Below are 21,380 nucleotides of genomic sequence, written 5' to 3'. Positions count from 1 at the left end.
AGGACTTGGAACTTACCAATGAAGTGCATATTACTTCTGTTACTTTTGTGTAAACTTCAATGCAATAATTAAACTAATACAAGGAAATATATTATCCTGATGTCTGAAGACTGGGAACTTTGGTTACAATGGGCTTAAATACACTTTTTGTTAATTTCATTTGTGTTTGTGCATGTGTGCATGTATGTGTTTGTGTGTGCACGCGCACGTGTACGCATGCACGTGCACGCGCACGTATGGTATGCGGGCATGTTGGTACTGAGGCTTGAACTCAGGGCCTTCAGTTCTTTGCTTAGCTTCTTCACTCAAGGCTGGCACTTTACCACTTACGCCATGCCTCCACTTTTGGCTTTTTGTGATTAATTGTGGTAAGAGTTTCACAGACTTTTCTGACCAAGCATGATCCTCAGAGCTGAGTCTCCTGAGTAGCTGGGATTATAGGCGTTAGCCACTGGCACATAGCTAAAAACATTTTAAAAAGTATTTTTACACCCCTTTAATGAAGGAAGATAGAATACCTCAGCATGGGCATAACACCTGCCACTGATAGAGGCATAATGCCCTTGAATTCCTACACAACCAAGTCTCAGCAGCAGCAACTGGCATCAAATAGGTGCCACCTATCAAAGCAACAGGAATGAAGACTGGGACCGGCGACTTCTTCATGGTTAAGGCAAAAATACTTCAGAGATCTGGGTTTTCAGAAGTCCTAAAGGGTGAAAGTCAGTGGTCCAGTGAATGCTCCAGTCACGGTCCCCTGCCCCTATAACTTCATGCCCAAAATTCCAGAATCATCATAGGCTTATACTAAATAACCTGTTTATTAGAAAAGAATGACTTTTTCCATCATTTCCATTACTGAACAATAATGTATTATACAAAATACTCATTACTTGAGGTTTTGTTTGAGATTTTTTTGCTTCTTTCTGAGGTGTTGGGGATAGAACCTAGGGCCTCACACATGCTAGACAAGTGCCCTATTATTAATTAATCTACAACCACGGCCCAAAGGTTCTGTTGAAGACCCAACCTTACTGTTCTCAAGACATATTTCTTGTTGTTAATCTATAGTATACCATTTCACATAACTATCTTACACTGAGACATTATTCACATTTATTAATTCAATAACCACTGGGTTAGACAGGACTCAAATATTATATAACTTTCATTTTTCAAATATGGCTTATTCTACCCTTTTTAAAAATGCTGGTACTTGGTCTTGAACTCAGGGTCTGAGAGCTGTGTCTAGGCTTTTATACTCAAGTCTGGCACTTCACTATTTGAGCCACAGCTCCACTTCTGGCTTTTTGCTGGTTAACTGAAGACAAGAATATCCATAGACTTTTCTGCCTTGACTGATTTGAACCTTGATCCTCAGATCTCAACCTACAGAGAAGCTAGGACTATAAGTATAAGCTACCAGCACCTGGCTTGGTTTAATTTACTTTATCTCTGATAAAATTATTACAGTGTGTGCAAATGCGATATTCATAATTATTTGTATGGCCTCCATATTAAGCCAACATTTTTATCTACGTTATATGGCAAAACCACTTTCTAGGGCTGGGAAGGTAGCTCAGTGGTAGAGGCGCTTGCCTTGCATGCATGAGGCCCTGGGTTCGATTCCTCAGCACCACATAAGCAGAAAAAAAAGCCAGAAGTGGCGCTGTGGCTCAAGTGGTAGAGTGCTAGCCTTGAGCTGAAGAGCTGAGGGACAGCACCAGGCCCAGAGTTCAGACCCCACGACCGGACCCAAAAAAAAAACAACAAAACACTTTCTAGGTATTAGTTTCTTAATACTGACAAAACCATAAGAAAATTCGACTTATAATTGTTTTGATAGATTAAAATAAAACTAACCTATTAAGTTTCTGGAGAAGGCAAATTTTTCAGGTAGACAAACTATCCAATGTAACACTTATTTGAAGTGCTTGGCATTGAATCCAAGTCTCTATGAGTGCTAAACATGTGCTCTGCCACTAAGCTATAATCACAGTGTCTACACCTCTAGGTTTGAGAATTGCCCTTATGGGGTGCATAAAAATGAACTCGGCTATCTCAATGAATGATCTGAAAGAAGTCAGCAGTTGCTTGTGAAGAAAGATGGTGGTGTGTAGGGCTGAGAGACTCTAAACCTCATTCTATCTTCTACCCATGTTCTAGTCAATGCCAGGCTCTTCTGATAAGTTTCTTCCTTCTAGATGTCTAAAAGAACAAATTCCTGCTGCTGTTAACACAAAATTGGACCTTTAGTCCTATGTGATTTTTAAGGACTACAAATGAGGTGCTACAAACTTGTCAGGCAGGCAGTCCAGTGAGAACCAGTGTGTTGGGCTTACTGCTGGGTGCCATGATACATGTGGCAAAATGCATGCTGGGAAGCAGGACATGGCACTACAAATCTTGGTCCCAGTTTATCTTGGGGTAAGGGAGTCAGGCTACATAAATAATTACCACAGTTTGACCACTTAGAAAAGGGATGGACCCATAAATGCTTTCTTCCTTCTCCCTAACACAGTCATGTTAAAAGCTCTTCTGAGTGGTAGGAATAGACTGGATTGTTTGGGAAAGGAGTCTTTCTGGCAGCCTTTCAAATTTCATTTAGATAGAGGTCCATTCAACTTAATGATGAAGGGAAAATGAAAGATCAAAAATGCCTTGATATAAGTAACCTTCAAATCATTTCTATGACCAGCTACTTCTCAACACTAGCACGACATTACTGAAAACTGCCATTTCATTCACTTTGTGTTTCAACAATTTGATTTCAGTCCTTGAAAGGCTCAATTCATAGAACATAGAAAGTACATAAATGAGATAAGCTATCTCAAAGGAAGTAAATTCTGTCATACTGGGAAATAAAAGTCAGGGTTTCAATCACATCTCCACTGATGGTTGTCATTACAGATACGCCACAGGTGGGGAGGGGGGAGGGGAGACTAAGCAATGAGATGTGATCACAGTGTTTTTCTAAACATCAAGGGCAACCAAACTAACTGAGAACCATAAGAAAACACTGCAATTAACAGCCAGTACCCCCTTCCCTGTTCTGCTGTTGTGTAACTTCTAGTAACAGATTGCTCACCAACTGATTGCTTCTTGTGTGCCTGAACAGAACATATTTGGGCTGTATATGGTCACAGAAAAGCCTGGAAAATGCAAAAGAAACACAACAGCTGGTTACCCAGTCCAAGATTGAAAGCAGCCATGGTAAGAGTACATCTCCTTGTTCTATGACCTTCTCCACCCCATCTCTCCCTCATCTATGAAGGCAGACACACTGAAGAGGCAAGCGGAACAACAGAACTTGATGTGGATTAATATTTCTCTTAGCTTGATACTCAACACAGAAAGAGGACAAGGTTTGGTTAGCCTTGTCTGGTAGAATTAGCATTCTGATGGACATAGACAAAGATGTTCCATATTCTAATTATCTAGGTAGTGGTCTCTTATAAAAGATTGGGTTGATATGATATCTCACTATGAAAAAAATGGTCAGGTTCTTATTTTAATTTGGATTACTTAAAAGAGAATAAAGATACATTCTAGGATCAAGATTTGGCTCACAATCTGAGAAAATAGGAAAGCTTGGAAAAATGAAGAAAGAACGAAATAATTCAAACACGAATGTGGACCTAGTTGATGTTACTTATCCTGTGGTCTAACTTTAGCTTGAAGGTAGGAAGCATGACTGAATCTGAACTCCTCAACCCTAGCTGCACATGAGAATGACTTGGGGAACATTAAAAATACTGATGTAGCTGGGCACTGGTGGCTCACACTTGCAATCCTAGCTGCTCAGGAGGCTGAGGTCTGAGGGTCACATTTCAAAGCCAGCCCAGGCAAGAAAGTCCATGAAATTTTTATCTTCAATTCACCAGAAAAAAGTTGGAAGTGGAGCTGGGGCTCAAGTGGTAGAGCATTAGCCTTAAACAAAAAAGGGACAGTGTCGAGGCCTTGAGTTCAAGCCTCAGTAATGGCATAGAAAGAAGGAAAAAAAGAAAAGAAAAGAAAAGGAAGGAAGGAAGGAAGGAAGGAAGGAAAGAAGGAAGAAGCCAGGTGCTGGTGGCTCATACCAGCTACTCAGGAAGCTGAAATCTGAGGATCCTGGCTTAAAGCCAGCCTGGACACAAAAGTCTGTGAATCTCTTATTTCCAATTAATCAGCAAAATGACAAAAGTGGAAATGTGGCTCAAGTAGTAAAGTGTCAGCCTTGAACAAAAAAGCCAAGCAAGCGCATAATGCCCTGAGTTCAAGCCCCAGATCGATCACAGAAAAATGCTCAGGCCTGGTAAAAGCTTTACCCCCAACAAGTGTCCTGGATCTGAAATGTTTGCCCATTTCTGTGGAAATACTCTTCCATGCGGTTTCAACGTATTAACTTGATGTCAACTGGCTTGCAAAACTCCTAAAAATTTAGCAATCTTATCTTAAACTGGCACAAGCTAACTCCAGTACATTGCTCCAAAGAGTCTGCTGCATTGATCCATGGGTGGTACCAGTTTGTATGTATGTATGTATGTATGTATATATGTATATATTTTGCTGGTACTAGGGCTTGAACTTAGGGCCTGGATGCTATCCTATAGCTTTTTAGCTGAAGCTGATCCTCTACCACTGGATCCACAGTTTCACCTGTGGATTTTTGCTGGTTAATTGGAGATATGAATCTTATAGACAGTCCTGCCTGGGCTGGCTTTGAACCTCCATCCTCAGATCTCAGCCTCCTGAGTATCTGGGATTAGCCATCAGTGTTAGGCTAAATCTATTTTTTTAACTCCTTGGTTGATTCTGATGGCAGCCAATGCGGAAAAGAAATAAATCCACTAACGTATGGCTAAACACAGCTATGATACGAACATTTGTACGAGTCCCATACATCTTAGATGGGGGGTGTGAAAACAGGCCTCTGTAGCCAGGTTGCTGGGTTTAGACATCATATCTTCCTGAGTGACATGTGTCTCAGTTGCTTCATCTGTCCCCTGGGACTAGATTAAAATGCTGCCATGATGTTTAGAGTCCTCGCACTGTACATGGCTCACAGGTACCATGAATAAATGCTGGGCCTCACTTTCCTTCGCCGTGCTCATTTGCCAGTGGGAATCACACCTATGGGGGAGGACATCAATTGTAGCTGTATTGGTTTTTCTACTTTAAGCCAAATTTTTGTTCAATCAATCATTTCTACATGGATTTTCCATTGCGGTCTGAGTTGGGCATCCAGACATGAACGAGGTCCTGAAGTGACCCCAATGGTGTTTAAGTAGGTTGTTCAGTGCTGGCCTTCATATTCTAAAAAAAAAGTGAGACTACCTAGGCCCTCCTGGGTTCAGGAGGCTGCATTTCTGCTGACCTGTCTTTTCTGGGGTCCAGATTTGACAATTCTGTAATTCCACAGAGGACAGACCCCAGCATAAATGTCACACGGATGAACTTGATCCCAGCTGTCCTGTTTCTCTGTGGCACTGACCTAGTTTGAGTAATTGGCACAAAATACCTTGGCAATCAAAGTGACCTGCTATTTCACTTGGTTAAATCATTATTTAGGAAATAGAATCATTCTGATTAAATTATCAGAGCACCTGAATATTGCTGCAACACTTAATTCTAATCCCACTTATCTGGTCTCCCCTGACTTTTAATAAAAGTAATTAACATGTTCCTTGGGTAGTTTTGTAAGAAAACAAAAGGAGGATCTATTATTGCTGTCATATTATTAATAGGTATATACAATTATCAAAGAAATAATAAAAGAATGACATAAATAATGCAACTTTCCCATGTCCCAGCAGTGTCCTCTTCCTGAGTAGACATGAAATCATCTTGTCTAAGACAATGTTCTGGAGGAGGGGGTGGCACACCAAACATAATTATGAGCACATAGGAAAGGAGAAACTGTAATTACTTCCTTAATGGATCTGACATTTCTGACTTTATTATGTTTTCTTTCAAGGTTAGGGCAAAAAGAATTCTGTTCTTCCTGCTTGTGAATTGCTCCTGAACCCTCTTCACTGTTGTGACTTATTATTTGGTACCACTCAAGGGAAATGGCAAGGCAGGGTTGCTCAGAACTTAAGAGCCAAAGGGTTTGGGAGAGAACAAGTTTAAGGATGGCTCCCAGTGGTAACTACATAAAAGGGAATGGAATCTGCATATAGAAATGAACTAGCCAGGCACTGGAAGAACATGATTGAGTCATAATTCTAAGATTTCAAGAGGTAAAACCAATGTCTGGTAGTGGGAGTCAGGACAGTTAAGTTCAGGCAAAGTAGAAGTAGACAGGAAGAGACAGCTATTGGGGAAGCTTTGTGTGTTTATGCATGTGCATGTGTGTGTGCACATGCATGTGTGTGGTATGCCAGTACTGGGGCTTCTTCAACTCAGGGTCTAAGTGCCACTCCTTAGTTATTTTGCTCAAGGCTCGGCTCTATTACTTGAGCCATACCTCCAATTCGAGCTTTTGCTGGCTAATTAGAGATAAAAGTCTCATGGACTTTCCTGCCAAGGCTGACTTTTCATGTTGATTCTGAGGACTGTAAACATGAGCTGTCAGTGTCCTGGGTTTTGACGCTGGCCTGTTCCAGGGATTTCTCATGAAGATTGCAACCATGGTGAATGGTACCTGCTTGGGCTGAGGATCACTGTGAGGCTGCTCTGAACTCTCTCTTTAGGCTGATAAAGAATCTGATGCTGGGCACTGGTGGCTCACACCTGTAATCCTAGCTACTGAGGAAGCTGTGATCTTAGGACTGTAGTTCAAAGTCAGCCTGAGCAAGAAAGTCCCTGAGATTCTTAACTCCAATTAACTACCAAAAAGCCAAAAGTAGAGCTGTGGCTCAAGTTTTAGCACACTAGCTTTGAATGAAAATGCTAAGGAATGGCATCCAGTCCCCAAGATGAAACCCCAGCATTGGCATACACACAACAAAGAACATAGAATATAAATCTTCTCCTCAACTTGCTGGACCTGGGACTATTGTGGAGGTCTTTGACTGGGAAGCTTGTGACCAAAGGGAGGATCTCTCTCTAGGGAGAGGCTCAACTGGAAGAGCTGCCTGATGAGGTCAGCACCCCATGGAAAGGTGTAGGTCAAGGTAGAATAAAACCAGACAGAAGCTCAACATTTACCATTGTGTTTCTGCAAAAACCCAATGACCTTCTCCAGCACAGTAGTTTTGTCCATTTTCCGTGTATTGCCAGGGAGCATGGAGCTGAGCTCTTTGATAAGAACATTGAACTGGTCTCGACGCTTCTTCTCAGACTTGTTTCGAGAAGCTCTGCAAACATATAACACAACAGTTACTAGAACATTCCAAGGCTCTGTTATGAAACAGAGGTGTTTTTTTTTTCTTTCCTTCCTTCCTTCCTTCCCTTCCTTCCCTTCCTCCCTCCCTCCTTTTTGTGCTGGTAGTATTGTATAAACTCAGGGCCTGTGTGCTGTCCTTTAGATTTTTCATTCAAGGCTAAGAATCTACCACTTGAGCCACAGCTCTTTTTTTTTTTGGTGAACTGGATATAAAGGTTTCATGAACTCTCCTGAACATGCTGGCTCTGAACTGTGATCCTTAGATCTCAGTATCCTTAGTAGATAGGATTAAAGTTGTGAGTCACTTGTGCCCAGCTTCAGAAGTACTCTGTATCCAAGCCTGTTTAACTGAGATTACCTTATCAAAAAATTGTTCAGGATAAAAACAGTAGCCACATTTCAGAGCTGAGAAAGATGTTTTGCTGGGCTTTTTTTCTTTGGCCACCAAGAAAAACAGCATTAGGAATACATTCTGACTCACATGCAAAAGCTTACACAGCTTAGCTCCTCTAAGACCTGTCATTCTAATTTCATAGAGCTTTAAGGTTCAGAGAGCAAATGATGCTCTGTTTACCTGGATGGCTTCTGCCCAGAGAGAAACACTCCAGGAATCCCTCTTCAGGTTTCAAACATGTCCCCTCTCTTCCAGAGACCTAAGTCTTGAGATGCCAAGTCACAGGGATGGTCTGGCATCCTGAGTGTGTCACCTGGGCATATGCCTGGCCTTTGCCCCTAAGATCTCTTTCCTGTTGGGGAGACGTCTGTGAACCATGAGGACCCAGTGCACAGGTACTGTGTATGGCTCTCAATATGCCAGAACAGTAGAACATGTTTTAAGATGAAATGGAGAAACTCAAATGCATATTAAATCAAAGGAGCCAGTCTGGAAGTTACATACTATATGACTGTAACTATCTGCCACTCTGGTAAAGGTAAGACTACAAAGACAGCAAATGACTAGCCATCACCTGGGGAAGGGATAAACAGGCAGAATACAGAGGGCCATGAGAGCAATGACACTGTCTGTAGGATACTACAGAGGGAGGGGTATGCTATTATATGTTTGTCAAACCCACAGAACGTACAGCACTAAGAGCAAGTCTTAATTCAAACTATGGCCTTTGATGACTCTGACATGTCAATGAACTTCATCAACTCTACACAGAGTGCCAACTCAAGCAGGGCATATTGGCAGTGGGAGGAGGCTGTGTGTATGTGGGGGGGAGGCTCTCAATTTTGCTGTGAACCTCAAATTCCTCTATAACATGAAGTCTGTTTAAGAAATCCCATCCTATACTCTGTGCCTATAGAAAAGATAACTGCAAAGCTGTCAATGAGGGTGAGAAAACCTTTCCTAAGTTACCAGGTCATATAAGAGGTATTCTAGGCTTCTTAGGAATTAGAATAAGAGATGAGGAGATTTTGGGGGAAGATGGAGTTAGGGCTGCTCTGACAACCAAAAGAAACACCTGACCAGGCCAGGCATATAGCTTATTTTCAGAGTGCTTGCCTAGGATGCACATGTTTCTAGCTCTGTAAAACAGAGACAGAGAGAGACAGAAGATAGACATGCAGACAAGAGAGAGAGAGAGAGAGAGAGAGACAGACAGACAGACACACACACACACACACACACACACACACACACACACACAGAATCATGATGGAGTCCTTCAACCTCTCCTGGATAACATACCAAGGTCTCTTTGTCAACAGTCAGCTTATCCCTAGGTGGTATACAGCTGGGAAAAATAGCCTATTCCTTCCTAAAACATCCAAGATAGGCTTGTCCCAGAAAGTCAGCTCATTGAGAGGAGACAAGAGGTGACACTGTTCAAAAAGAAATGTACTCTCATTACCTGACTTATGTAACTGTAACTCCTCTGTACATCACCTTTATAACAACAATAAAAAATAGGAAAAAAACCAAGGGGATAAGGGTTCGATAGCACCATCATCTCCTGTGCTCTATCTTTTGATCCAAGGCCTGGGGTCAAGGTTCGTAGGGGAACCAGTCCCTCATCAGGAGGCTCCTGGCAAAGAGAGAAGTTGTGGTTTGTATAGAAGGTGTTGGTAGATGGTGGAAGGTATTTTGATACCTTCTTTGGGGAGGTATGAAGATCTCCAGGCCTCAGCATCAATAAAGACTGCTTCTCCAAGTCACAGGGAAATCATACAGGCTAATATCCTTTCCTAAGATGGCTCAATGGCCACACCCGATGCTCGCCTCTGCCTGCCACACACCACCAAGCTTTTTTTCTTTTACAATTTTAATGTTATTATTAAGGTGTTATAAAGAGGGGTGGCCATTTCATTAGCTAGGTGATGAGTATATTTCTTTTTTTTTTTTGGACAATGTTACACCTTCCTTTACTTTCCCCTAGTTTCCCCCTCTCCCATCTCTACTCACAAGTTACATAGATCAATTCGTTTCAATAACTAGTATTTGTAGTTATACCTTTGTGTTCCTCTTCTAAGGGTATCCTCCTTTAGTCTGTTTGTGTGTAAATGCCTGTATAAGTTATCATGTCTAGTTATATTTTAGATCTACCTTCTACATATGAGAGAAAACATGCACTTGTTTGTCTCTCTTGAGTTTGGCTTACCTCACTTAGCACAATTTGTTCTTGGTTCATCCATTTCCTTGCAAATGACCTCTTATTCTTTCTAATGGATGAGTAAAATTCCATTGTATATATGTACATTGTATTGTTGTAGGGCATTTGGGTTGTTTCACTAACCTGGCTATTGTGAATAGCGCAGCAATAAACATGGATGTGCAAATGTTTTTTTTTTTTGTTTGTTTTTTTTTTACCATATTCTGTAATGATCTGGATAAATGCCCAGGAGTGGCATGGCAGGGTCACAGGGAAATTCTATGGTTAGTATTTTGAGGAACCTCCAAAACTCCACCAACAGTGCAATAGTATTCTTTTTTCTCTGCATTTCTTGTTGTTTGAATTCTTCATATTGACCAATCTAGATATCTCAATGTTGTTTTGATTTGCATTTCCTTTATGGCCAGAGATATTGAGTGTTTCCTCAGATGTCTATATGACATTCTTATGTCTTCTGAGAAGTCTCTTCTTAGCTCTTTTACCCATTTATTGATTGGTTTATTAGTTTGGGGGTTGTTAGTTTTTTGAGCTCCTTATACATTTTGGACATTAGGACTTAGTTGGATGAATTGCTAGCGTAGATTTTCTCCCAGTCTGTTGGCTATCTTTCTAGTTTAGTAACTGTGTCCTTTGTTGTGCTGAAACTTTTGACTTTGATGTAATCCCATTAAGTCAAAATCTCTCTTCTATCTGCTGTACCTCTGGGACTCTTCAAAAAAGTTCCTACCTATACCGGTAAGTTCTAATGCTTCTCCTATTCCATCTTACAGTAGTTTCAAACACAAGTTGTCTTTATTCTAACACACATTTCCAACTCACCTTACCCTAATTCTGTCCCATTCTGGACTATTTCCTGATCTTTTCTCAGAGCCTCAAAGCTTACTTCAGGTGCACAGACACTAGAGTCTTTCCTCAAGGTCTTTTCTTCTCTGACTTCTCTCTGCTTCCTGTTTCTTCTTGGCTTTTAGATTAAGAGATTCCAGCATAGGCCTCATTCCTGGTTTCCTGGCTATAGGCAGGTTTGGCAGGAAGAGGCTGGGTGCCTCATTGCTAGTTCAGGGTAAAAGGCACAATGTTCAAACACGAGAGAGAAGAAAGGCACCCACCTGTTCCCTTTCTCGGTGACTGTCTCTGCATTATAAATAATTTTTTAGCCTAGATTTTAAAGAGTGACATGCAACCTCCTTAGCCAAAAAAAGCTCTGTTCCTGTCCTAGTTTGCCCATTATAAATTATTTGTGAGCTGATAACACACAGCTCATTATAGATCTGTTTTCTTCTTCAATGGGTGTACTGACATTGAACATGGCCTGGCAGAGAATTCAATGAAGGCTTCATCATTACTGCTAGGAACACAAGCTTGTTTCTGCCAGTCTTTAGCTGGGACGCACTGCAGTGCCCACTGGAAATCGCTCAATGTCAGTTGGATCCCAGCTCTGAGACAAGAGGGAGCCCGGGTACCTGGGATGACCTTGCTTCTAATAATGAAGTCTAGGAACTGGGATCACAGGGTAGAAGACACTTAAGCATTCTGCCTCTGGGATTTTTTTTAAAGACAGTATTTTCATTCCAAACAATTCATCCATTTTAAATGTACAGCTTGATAAATTTTGTTAAATATGAAGGGAGCACTTTTGGAGTATGCTTTTCTGACTATTTGTATATGGTTTTATGCAGGCATAGGCAGTCATTTTTCTTGGGTCAATAAGAGAGATGTGAAATTGTGAAGTAATTCCATAAACATGCATAACATGTTTGTATGTTATATAAACATATATATCATTATATATCACTTTGATATTGTTATACAAAGTTAGCTATACCCTTTATGCTTTTCTAAAAACTATGGATGAGTGTCCTGGCTGCCACCTCAACTACTTGGAATTGTCAGTCTTTATTTATTTGCTTCGTTTTTTTTTACTTTATCCACGAATGTGTTTTGTTGTTTTGGTTTTGATTTCTGTTTTGCTGGTTCTGGGGCTTGAACTCGGGGTTCTGTGATCTCACTTGGCTTGTTTGCTCACAGCTGACACTTTAGTACTTGAGCCACACCTCTACTTCTAGCTTTTTGCTGGCTATTTAGAGGTAAAGAGTCTTGTGGATTTGCCTGCCCAGGCTGGCTTTGAATCAAAATTCTTAGATCTTGGGGCTGGGAAGTTGGCTCAGTGGTAGAGCGCATGCCTTGTATGCCAGAAGCCCTGGGTTCGATTCCTCAGCACCACATAAGCAAAAAGAAAAAAGCCGGAAGTGGCGCTGTGGCTCAAGTGGTAGAGCGCTAGCCTTGAGTTGAAGAGCTGAGGGACAGCGCCCAGGCCCAGAGTTCAGGCCCCATGACCGGACCCCCCACCAAAAAAAAATACAAAAAAAATTCTTAGATCTTAGCCTCCCAAATAACCAGGACTAAAGGCCTGAGCCATCAGAGCCCAGCTTGAAGTGTTATCTTAATATGGTTTAAATTTGCCTTTTTTCTGATAACTGGTGATGGTGAGCATCTTTTCCCATTCTTAATGGCCATTCATACATCTCCTTTTGGAAAGCATCTGTTCAAATCTTCTGTTTTTATTATACTGTCTGTCTTCTTTTTTAAATTGAGTTTAAGAAGGAAAAAAAGAGAGAGGAGAAAGGAAGGGAGGGTATAGTGTTACAAACATTCTTAGAAACTTCACCCTTTCATTTTTGAATGCAGGGCTCAAAAAGTCCCAGGTTATCTCTCTGGTGTCATCTTGGAAAGGCTGGGTATGGCTATAGAGGTACCATTTATTGGGCACTTACTGTGTACCAGGCCCTATGCAATGTTTTACATATATAGTCATGTGAGAATACAAAGCATTTTAGTCTACAGTGGATGACATAATTAACAGTAATGCCATAAGATTCTAACAGAGCAGGAAAATGCCTATAGCCTAGTGACCTTGTGTGATTATGTCAGTGCTGATGTAAACAAACCTGGGCTACAGTCATATAAAAGTACAGAGCTCTAACTAGGTACCATACATGTATTTGATCATGACAATATACAACTGGTACAGCTTATATATTGGCTGTACTATACTTTTGAACATTCTAGTAGATTTTTTTTTTTGTCAGTCGTGGGGCTTGAACTCTGGACCTGGGCACTGTCCCTGAGCTTTTCAGCTTAAGGTGAGCATTCTATCCCTTAAGCCACAGCACCACTTTTCTTGTGGTTAACTGGAGGTAAGAGTCTCACAGACGTTCCTGCCCAGGCTGGCTTTGAACCATGATCCTCAGATCTCAGCCTCCTGAGTAGCTAGGATTACAAGCATGAACCACGGGCGCCCAGCCTCTAGTAGATTTTTGTAGAGTGTATATCTATTTTTTGAAAAGGCTTGATGGTAAAATGCATGCTTAATTCCACCAGCAGCTTTATCCTGTGTCTACTATGGCTCTTGATGTCAGGGTTTTCCCTTGTGTTTGAGTCAGTTTCATGTTTTACTCACCATGGCCCTAGAAGCAGCAGGCTAGTAGGCTATTCCCTAGGTCCACAGCCATAGCCCAGCTGTGCAGTAGGCTATGCCATCTAGGTTTCAGTGGCAAGCTCTTCACAAATCATCTATTTATGCATGTCTCAGAATCTCTCTATCATTAATATACTGATACTAATATGTAATGTAGTAATATATATGATACACTATAACATATATAATGATTTTTGTTCATCCACACAAACCCGTATTAAGTAAGTACTCCTGTTTCCTGGATGGAAAAGCCAAAGGACCAAGAGACTGTAACTTGCCAATATCACATAAATAAAGTGTGTTGGCTCAGTCTGACTCCTGTATGCATGGGTGATGCATTGCTTGTCTCTAAAGCTCTTCCAATCATGAGGCATAATCTGTCAAAAGGACTTATGCCCAGTGTTTTGGGAGCACAGGAGTGACTCAGAGAAAACCAGCATATCACACACACACACACACACACACACACACACACACACACACACACACACACACACACACACACACACACACACACACACACACACGATGATGATGTTGCCTCTCACTGGGAAAGGACACCCAGAACACCAAATGAGAGTGTGGTCCCAGTCCAGCTACCAGACTGTGGCCTTTCCATTGCTGTGGTCATCCGGTCATTGTTGGTGCTGCTGCTCAGCCAGTATTTGTATTTTCCATTTTACACAAAGTAAGACTACCCTTCCTCACCGCTGGAAGTGAGTGTGGCCAAAGAAATATGCAAATGGAAGTGCCAGGTAGATATATGAATAGTCAGCACAGAATCTGCTGCACTGCTATTTCCTACCCTCATTGATGGCCAGATGAGGCTTCTCTTGGCCTGGGTCCCTGAGAGAGGACACATGACAGCAAGGGTCCAGTAGTCCTGTGATATAGTTAGGGTTTATGGAGATTCAGGGGCTGTTTGTTATAGCAGCACAACCCAACTTATCCAGATGGATGCAGTGTGGACTGAGGAAGAGTGTGCTCCAGGAAGAGCTCAAGTTTAGTGAAGACAGATCTGAAAACTGGGTGTCAAGTCACCTTCCAGGTTCTCACACCTGGCACAGCATGGGCTTCAGAGAAACTCTTTTATTAGTTTCAACTGACAAAGAATTTTATCTTTTATGAGGTACTACATGATGTTTTGACATGTATCTAATGGGGAATGACTAGAGCAGGCTACGTAACATGTCCATCACTATGTTTTTTTGTGGTAGGAAATTAGAGATATATTCTCATCGATTTTGAAATATATCCAATATATACAATAGTCACAGTGCCCTGAAATAGGTCTCAAAAAACATATTCTTCCCAGCTAACTGAGACACTTCTCATTTCACTGACATCTCCCATTCTCCATGCTCTCCCTCCTATGGTTTGGATGTGGTGTGTCCTCCAAAGACTAATGTGTTAGAAGCTTAGGCCCTAAGAATAGTAGTACTGAGAAATGGTAGAGTCTTTAAGAGGTGGGCTCTGGTGGAAGGTAACTAGGTCAGTAGGGCTCAGGGGAAGGATTCATAACTGTATCCTTGGAGTGGATTAGTTGCCATGAAAGTGGGTTGTCTAGCTTTCCCAGTTTACTCTTTTGCTTCCTTTCTCATCATGTTAGCCTCTCTCTCCCTTTCTCCTTCCTTCCCTCTTGCCCTCCAAACTCCTGATATGTGACAAATCTACCACAAAGCTCTCATAAGAAGCTGATGCCAACACAGTATCACTGGACTTCCAGAAATGTGAGCTAAATGGGCCTCTTTTGTTTTAACAAGAGGCCAGTGTAAGGTACTTTGTTGTTGCAACAACACAAAATGGACTGAGGCATCTCTTGATCTCTGACAGGAGAGCTCCCTAGACATAGCAATTAAAACAGAAAAGAACATCCTTTGTTCCATGTTCTTTGTTTAACACTCCTTGTGCATGTAATGTGTAGGCAAAAACAAGTCTTTTTTTCCCCTTCGGTGGCTTTTTGATTTCTTTCTTTCTTTCTTTTCTTTTTTTTTTTTTGATGTCCGGTCGTGGGGCCTGAACTCTGCGCTTGGGTGCTGTCCCTCAGCTCAAGGCTAGTGCTCTACCACTTAAGCCACAGCACCACTTCTGGTTTTTTTCTTTTTGCTTATGTGGTGCTGAGGAATTGAACCCAGGGCCTCATGCATGCAAGGCAAGTGTTCTACCACTGAGCCACCTTCCCAGCCCGGCTTTTTGATTTCTGTACCCTTGTCTTGTATATAAGTTTATCTGATTTGGGGAGAGGAAGGGAAGTATAGAAATGGTGGGACAAAGGGTAAACTAATCCAGCCATGAAACCACTAGACACTATGTTGGAAATGTACTATACAACTTTAGGGGGAAAGAAGTCTGGAGGGGAAAAAACTGGGAGAGAATGAGGGACAGACACTGTTCAAAAGGAACTCTACTCATTACCTGACTTATATAACTGTAACCCCTCTGTGTATCACCTTTACAATAAAATTTAATCTAAAAAAACACAAGTCTTTTGTCAGGTGTGATAGTTCACACTTCTAATCCTGGCTACTCAGGAAGCAGAGTCAAGGTTTGAGGCTAGCGCAGGCAAAAAGTCACAAGACCCTATCCTAACCAATAGAAGCTGGATGTGCTCAGCCTTAGATAAGGTGCTTTGTGATTTGAGCTGGGTGAAAACTTCACAGAGATGGCCAGAGGTGTTCAAAAGGAGGGAGATGAACCATAGAAAATGGCTAAGAAAGTCCTCAGAGAGGGCCGGGCAGGTGAAGTGGCCTCAAGGGATAAGAGGGAAAGTTGTGACAAGGACAGACCAAGTAAAGCTGACAGGCTTGTTTAATAGGGCATGTGTGAGAAAGAAAAGGAAAAGAAAAGCAAGGTATCCAGGTACTGGTGAGCCAGCTACTCAAGGCTGAGATTTGAGAATGGGACTTTGAAGCCAGCATGGGCAGACAAATGTGTAAGACTTCAATTAACCAGTAAAAAGCTGAACTAGAGGCATGGCTCAAGTGGTAGAGTGCTAGCGATAAACAAAAAAGCTGAAAAGGGCCAAGTTCAAGCCCCAAGACCAGCACAAATAAAGGAAAGGAAGGTATATTTCTGGGCTTATGTTAGTCAGTTTTTATCCCTATAACAAAAGACCTGTGGTCATCAACTGATTAAGACAAAAGGTTTATTTTGGCTCAAAGTATGGGATGTTCCAGCCCATGTTTGGTTGGCTGTGATGTTTTGGGCTAGTGGTAACACATCATGGCAAAGCATAAGGTAGAGCTAAGCTATTTCCTTCATGACCAAGAAGAAAAAGAAAAGGCAGGCTGGAATTCCACAAGGGCATATTCCCCATGACCAGAAGACTTCTTGCTTCTCCTACTTTTTTTTTAAATATATATTTTATTTTTTTGGGGGGGTCCAGTCGTGGGGCCTGAACTCTGGGCCTGGGCACTGTCCCTCAGCTCTTCAGCTCAAGGCTAGCCCTCTACCACTTGAGCCACAGTGCCACTTCCAGCTTTTCTGCTTATATGGTGCTGAGGAATTGAATCCAGGGCCTCAGGCATGCAAGGCAAGCGCTCTACCACTGAGCCACCTTCCCAGCCCTTCTACTACTTCTTAAAGGTTCCACCATGTCCTAGTGGAACCATTCTGGGAACCAAACTTTAACACATGGACCTTTGGGGGAACATTCTAGATCTAAGCTACAGCAGAGCTTCAAATGAAACCCAGAAATCTGGTTGGAGCATGTGGCTGAGACTGGGACAGGGTGTTGACAATTTGTTTGGGGTGAGAAACTGGCCAGAACAGCAGGAGAAGGTGGGAAGAACTCAACTTAGGGGAAGTGTGCAGACATAGGAAGTTCGAGGCAGATCCTCTGCCCCTAGTGTCAACACCAACACCCTTGGGCATCACACAGGGAGTAAGGAGTATTCTAGATGTAGGATCCAGTTGCATTTGTGCAGGAAAAGTAACAGACTGGGAAGAAAAGTCTGTGAGACTTTTCTCTTCAATTAACCAATTAAAATCTGTAAGGAGAAGTGTGGTTTAAGTGGTAGAATGCCAGCCTTGAGCCAAAAAAGCTAAGGAACAAAACGTAGGCACTGAATTCAAGCACCAGTCCTGGCACACACACACAAAGTTGTATCCTCAAAATGAACATAAGGTAAACATGACATTCTCTTGTGGGCCTAGTCATATATATTCTAGCCCGTGTATTAATTTGTGTAACCTTCATTACAATCAAGACACAGAATAGTTTCCTTCAAACTCCCTCATTTCCTCCCTTCCCCAAGACCCTGGCAAGCTCTGCTCCATTCTCCATCACCAGACAGATGGCTCTCGACTTAACGATGCTCTCACTTTATAACTGTGAAAGTGACACATGTCCTATAGAAAGTTCTTTCAATTGTAGATGTCAACCTTTCTCACTGGTGTTGTAAGACCTTCTGTAATGACATGGGACAGACCCCAGTCATCCACACGATCACAAGGAGAAACATGCTCTACAGTGTATCATGTAGTTAAAACTGGGGTGCTCCTTCTGTTAGTGTGTATTGTATAGATTCAACTTATGGTATTTTCAACATAGCATAAGTCTACTGAAATGGAACCTCATTGTACATCAAAGAGCATATGTACTTTTTTTTAGGAATGTGACATCAATATAATCAAGCCACAGGTAACTTTTTGGAGTTTAGTTTCTGCCCAGCATAATGCCTCTGAGATTCATCCACATTATTGTGTCTATACCACAAGTCTTCTTATTGACAAGTAGTTTTCTAGAATATATACACCACAGTTGGTTTAATCCATTCACCCATTTAAACCACTGGTTTCCAGTCTGGGTAGTGACTAGCAATAATACAGCTGTCAATATTTGTGTGTAGAAGTTCGCATAATCATGTTTTCAGTTCTCTGACATAGCTAGGAGCAGGAGATTTGGCTCTTATGGAAAATGGATGTTGGACTTCTTAAGAAACTTTTCCAGGGCTGGGAAGGTGGCTCAGTGGTAGAGTGCTTGCCTTGCATGCGTGAGGCTCTGGGTTCGATTCCTCAGCACCACATAAGCAAAAAGAAAAAAGCCAGAAGTGGCGCTGTGGCTCAAGTGATAGAGTGCTAGCCTTGAGCTGAAGAGCTGAGGGACAGTGTCCAGGCCCAGAGCTCAAGCCCCATGACCGGGCCCAAAAAAAAAAGAAGAAAAAAAAAGAACCTTTTCCAGAGGGACCTTCCCCCCAGCAATGTATGAGTGATTAGTGATCCAGCAAATGAATTAGTGTTGTCAGTAACTTTACATCTTAAATTCCTCAGAAATGTGCAGTAGTGCTGGGCACTGGGGCTCACACCTGCAATCATAAACTACCCAAGAGGCTGAGGTCTGGAGGATCACAATGGGGGGCCAGCCCAAGCCAGAAAGTTCATAAAAATCTATCTTCAATTAACCAGCCAAAAACGGACCTGGAAGTATGGCTCAAGTGGTAGAGTGTCAGCCTAGCAAACAAGTCAAGGCCCTGAGTTCAAACACCAGTAACAGAAACAAAACAAACAAAACCAAAAGCCACCATTCCTACCCAAATCAAAACAAATGAAATGTATGCAGTGGTGCCTTACTTGACTTGAACTTGCCTTTCCACGCTGGCGAGTGAATTTGTACATCTCTGCATTTTGACCACCCACCTGCCGTATTTGATGAAGCATCCACAAAAAGCTTTTGCTCATTTTAAAGCTGGCTTGTTTCCTTGTTTCTAGATTTAGTGGATTCTTTTTATATGCTAGGTACAAGTTTGGTTATTTGGCTGTCAATATTTTCCCCAAACTGAAACTTTCCATTTACTTGATGATATCTTTGACAGAGTATATTTTAAATTCTGATTAGGTCCAATTTAAGTTGTTTTTCTCTCATAAATTGTGTTTCTGGTGTCAGCACTAGGAACTCTCTAACTTCAGGTCACAAAGATTTTGTCTTATATTTTCCTTAAAGAGTTTTCAGCATTTTTGCATTTTCATTTATAGTCTAAGTTTAATTTTTATTTCATGAATAAGTGTTCAAGTTTATCAAATTCCTCTTTATACATCCTCTTCTCTCCCTTTTCCTCTTCCTCTCCTTTCCTCTCTCCCTCTTTCCTTCCTTCCTCTCTCTTTCTCTCCCTCTTTCCTTCCTTCTTTTATTTACTTACTTAATTTTCGTGGCAGTACTGAAGACTGAATTCAACAGTATCAAGCTTGCCAGGCAAGGGTTCTACCACTTGATCTATATTTCCAGTCTGTCAAACTCTTTTCCTTCATCAGTTATTCTAAGCATGTGATTTTCCCATAGTTTGCTACGTGGTATATTACATTAACTGATGTTCATATACTGAACATCTCTTAACACCCACCCCCCACCCAACAGATGTCTTATCTTGAATATACAGACGGATGGGATTTTTTCAATATTAAGTTGAGAGATAGTTGCATCTATGTTCACACAAGATATTGGTATGTAGTTTTTGTCATTGTTTTTGTATACATAGAAATGTTTTGTCATACTGTTTATGTATAGAATTTTATGGTCTCAGAATAAATTAGAAAGTCTCATAGAATAAATTAGAAAGGATTCCCCTCTGCTTAGACTTTCTAGACAAGCTGCATAGAACTAGTAATGTTCCATTTTTAATATTTGGTAGAAATCAATTCAACACAATAATATTGGGACTGCCAGGGGAGCTGCACTGTATTTGCCGTTTCTTAAGGTGGAAATCTAGTTGTTGATGTCAGACCTATTCTTAGTCCCAGTGTGAGCATTTAATGTGTAGGTTTTCCTCTCAGCACTAGAACGTCTAAACTTCAAAATGCTGTGTTCTTTCATCCTGATAAAGTGTTTTCTAATAATCTTTGAGACTTTTTCTTTGATGCATGATTTAGAAGTTCGTTCTTACTTGGCAAGAGATGGTGTTGCTGCTATCTTTGTATTTAATTTTGGTTCATTTAGATTTCTGTACATTGTCTGACAAAGCAACATTTGGCCAGTTTCATTCCATGCTGCAAATCTGATTCTCATATTGCCAGGTAGAATGTTCTGTAAATATCAGCCAGCTTCTGTTGGCTGAGAGAGTGTTTGAGTTCTTCTACCTCCCTGTTTAATTTCAGTCCACTTATTCTGTTACCAAGAGACACAATAAAGTCTGATCTCTGTGCTTCAGATTGTAATGTATGTATTTTTGAAGCTCTGTTTTTAGGAGTAGGATTTTAGAATTGGTATCTGTTCTCGGTGAGGTGATCTTTCTCATAATGCAATGCCATCCTGCATTCCTGATAGTTGTTTTTACTCTGATGCCTTATCCATTTGTAGTAATATTGCTACTCTGGCTTTCTTAAGTATTTGTGTAATGTATTGGCTCATAAATTTTTACTTAATAACCTACTGATAGCATCATATTTCAGGTCAACATTTTCTGATAACATATATTTAGATTATTTTTTAAACTCTATTCTGACAGGCTTGGTGCAATGGCACAAATCTATAATACTAGCTCTGTGGGAGATGGAGATCAAGGGTTGAGGTTCTAGGCCAGCTGAGTACAGGAAAACTCGTTGAGATTCCAAATCAACCAAAGACTGGGCAGAGTGACCCAGGCCTGTAATCCTAGCTGGGGGAGGGGGGTTAGCACAGCTACTGGCACATGCCAGGATGTACAAGCAGGAGGATTGCAGCCCAGGCTAGCTTGGGCATAAAGTAAGAGCCTATATCAAAAATAACCATCACAAAGAGTGACAATGATCAAGATACATCATATTCATATACTGCTTTGTGAAATGGCAACTCCTTAAAGATATAATAATAACAACAAAGAAATCACCACTAAAGTAGGAGCTGGAAGTGTGGTTCAAGTGGCAAAGCATTTACCTAGCAAATGGGAAGCCCTGGGTTTAATCTCCAGTACTGCTAACATTAAAAAAAAAACTACTCTGAAAAAAAAACTACTTTGATAATGTCTTTTAGGTGGCATATATATCAAACCTACATATAATTATGTAT

General features: G+C 41.3%; 1 protein-coding gene across 1 annotated transcript in view; it reads right to left on the bottom strand.

Annotated features, from left to right (window-relative positions):
* Positions 1-21,380, bottom strand: part of Npas2 (neuronal PAS domain protein 2) — a 175,123-nt gene that overhangs the window by 63,153 nt on the left and 90,590 nt on the right. The window contains exon 3 of the mRNA XM_042695555.1: positions 7,132-7,280. Within this exon, the coding sequence (XP_042551489.1) occupies positions 7,132-7,280 (149 nt within the window). The remainder of the gene's footprint in view (positions 1-7,131; positions 7,281-21,380) is intronic.

This window comes from Dipodomys spectabilis, unplaced genomic scaffold (genome assembly GCF_019054845.1).
Source record: "Dipodomys spectabilis isolate Male_0828 unplaced genomic scaffold, ASM1905484v1 ptg000187l, whole genome shotgun sequence".
Classification (NCBI taxonomy): Eukaryota; Metazoa; Chordata; class Mammalia; order Rodentia; family Heteromyidae; genus Dipodomys; species Dipodomys spectabilis.
This window is presented reverse-complemented; position numbering and strand designations above follow the sequence as displayed.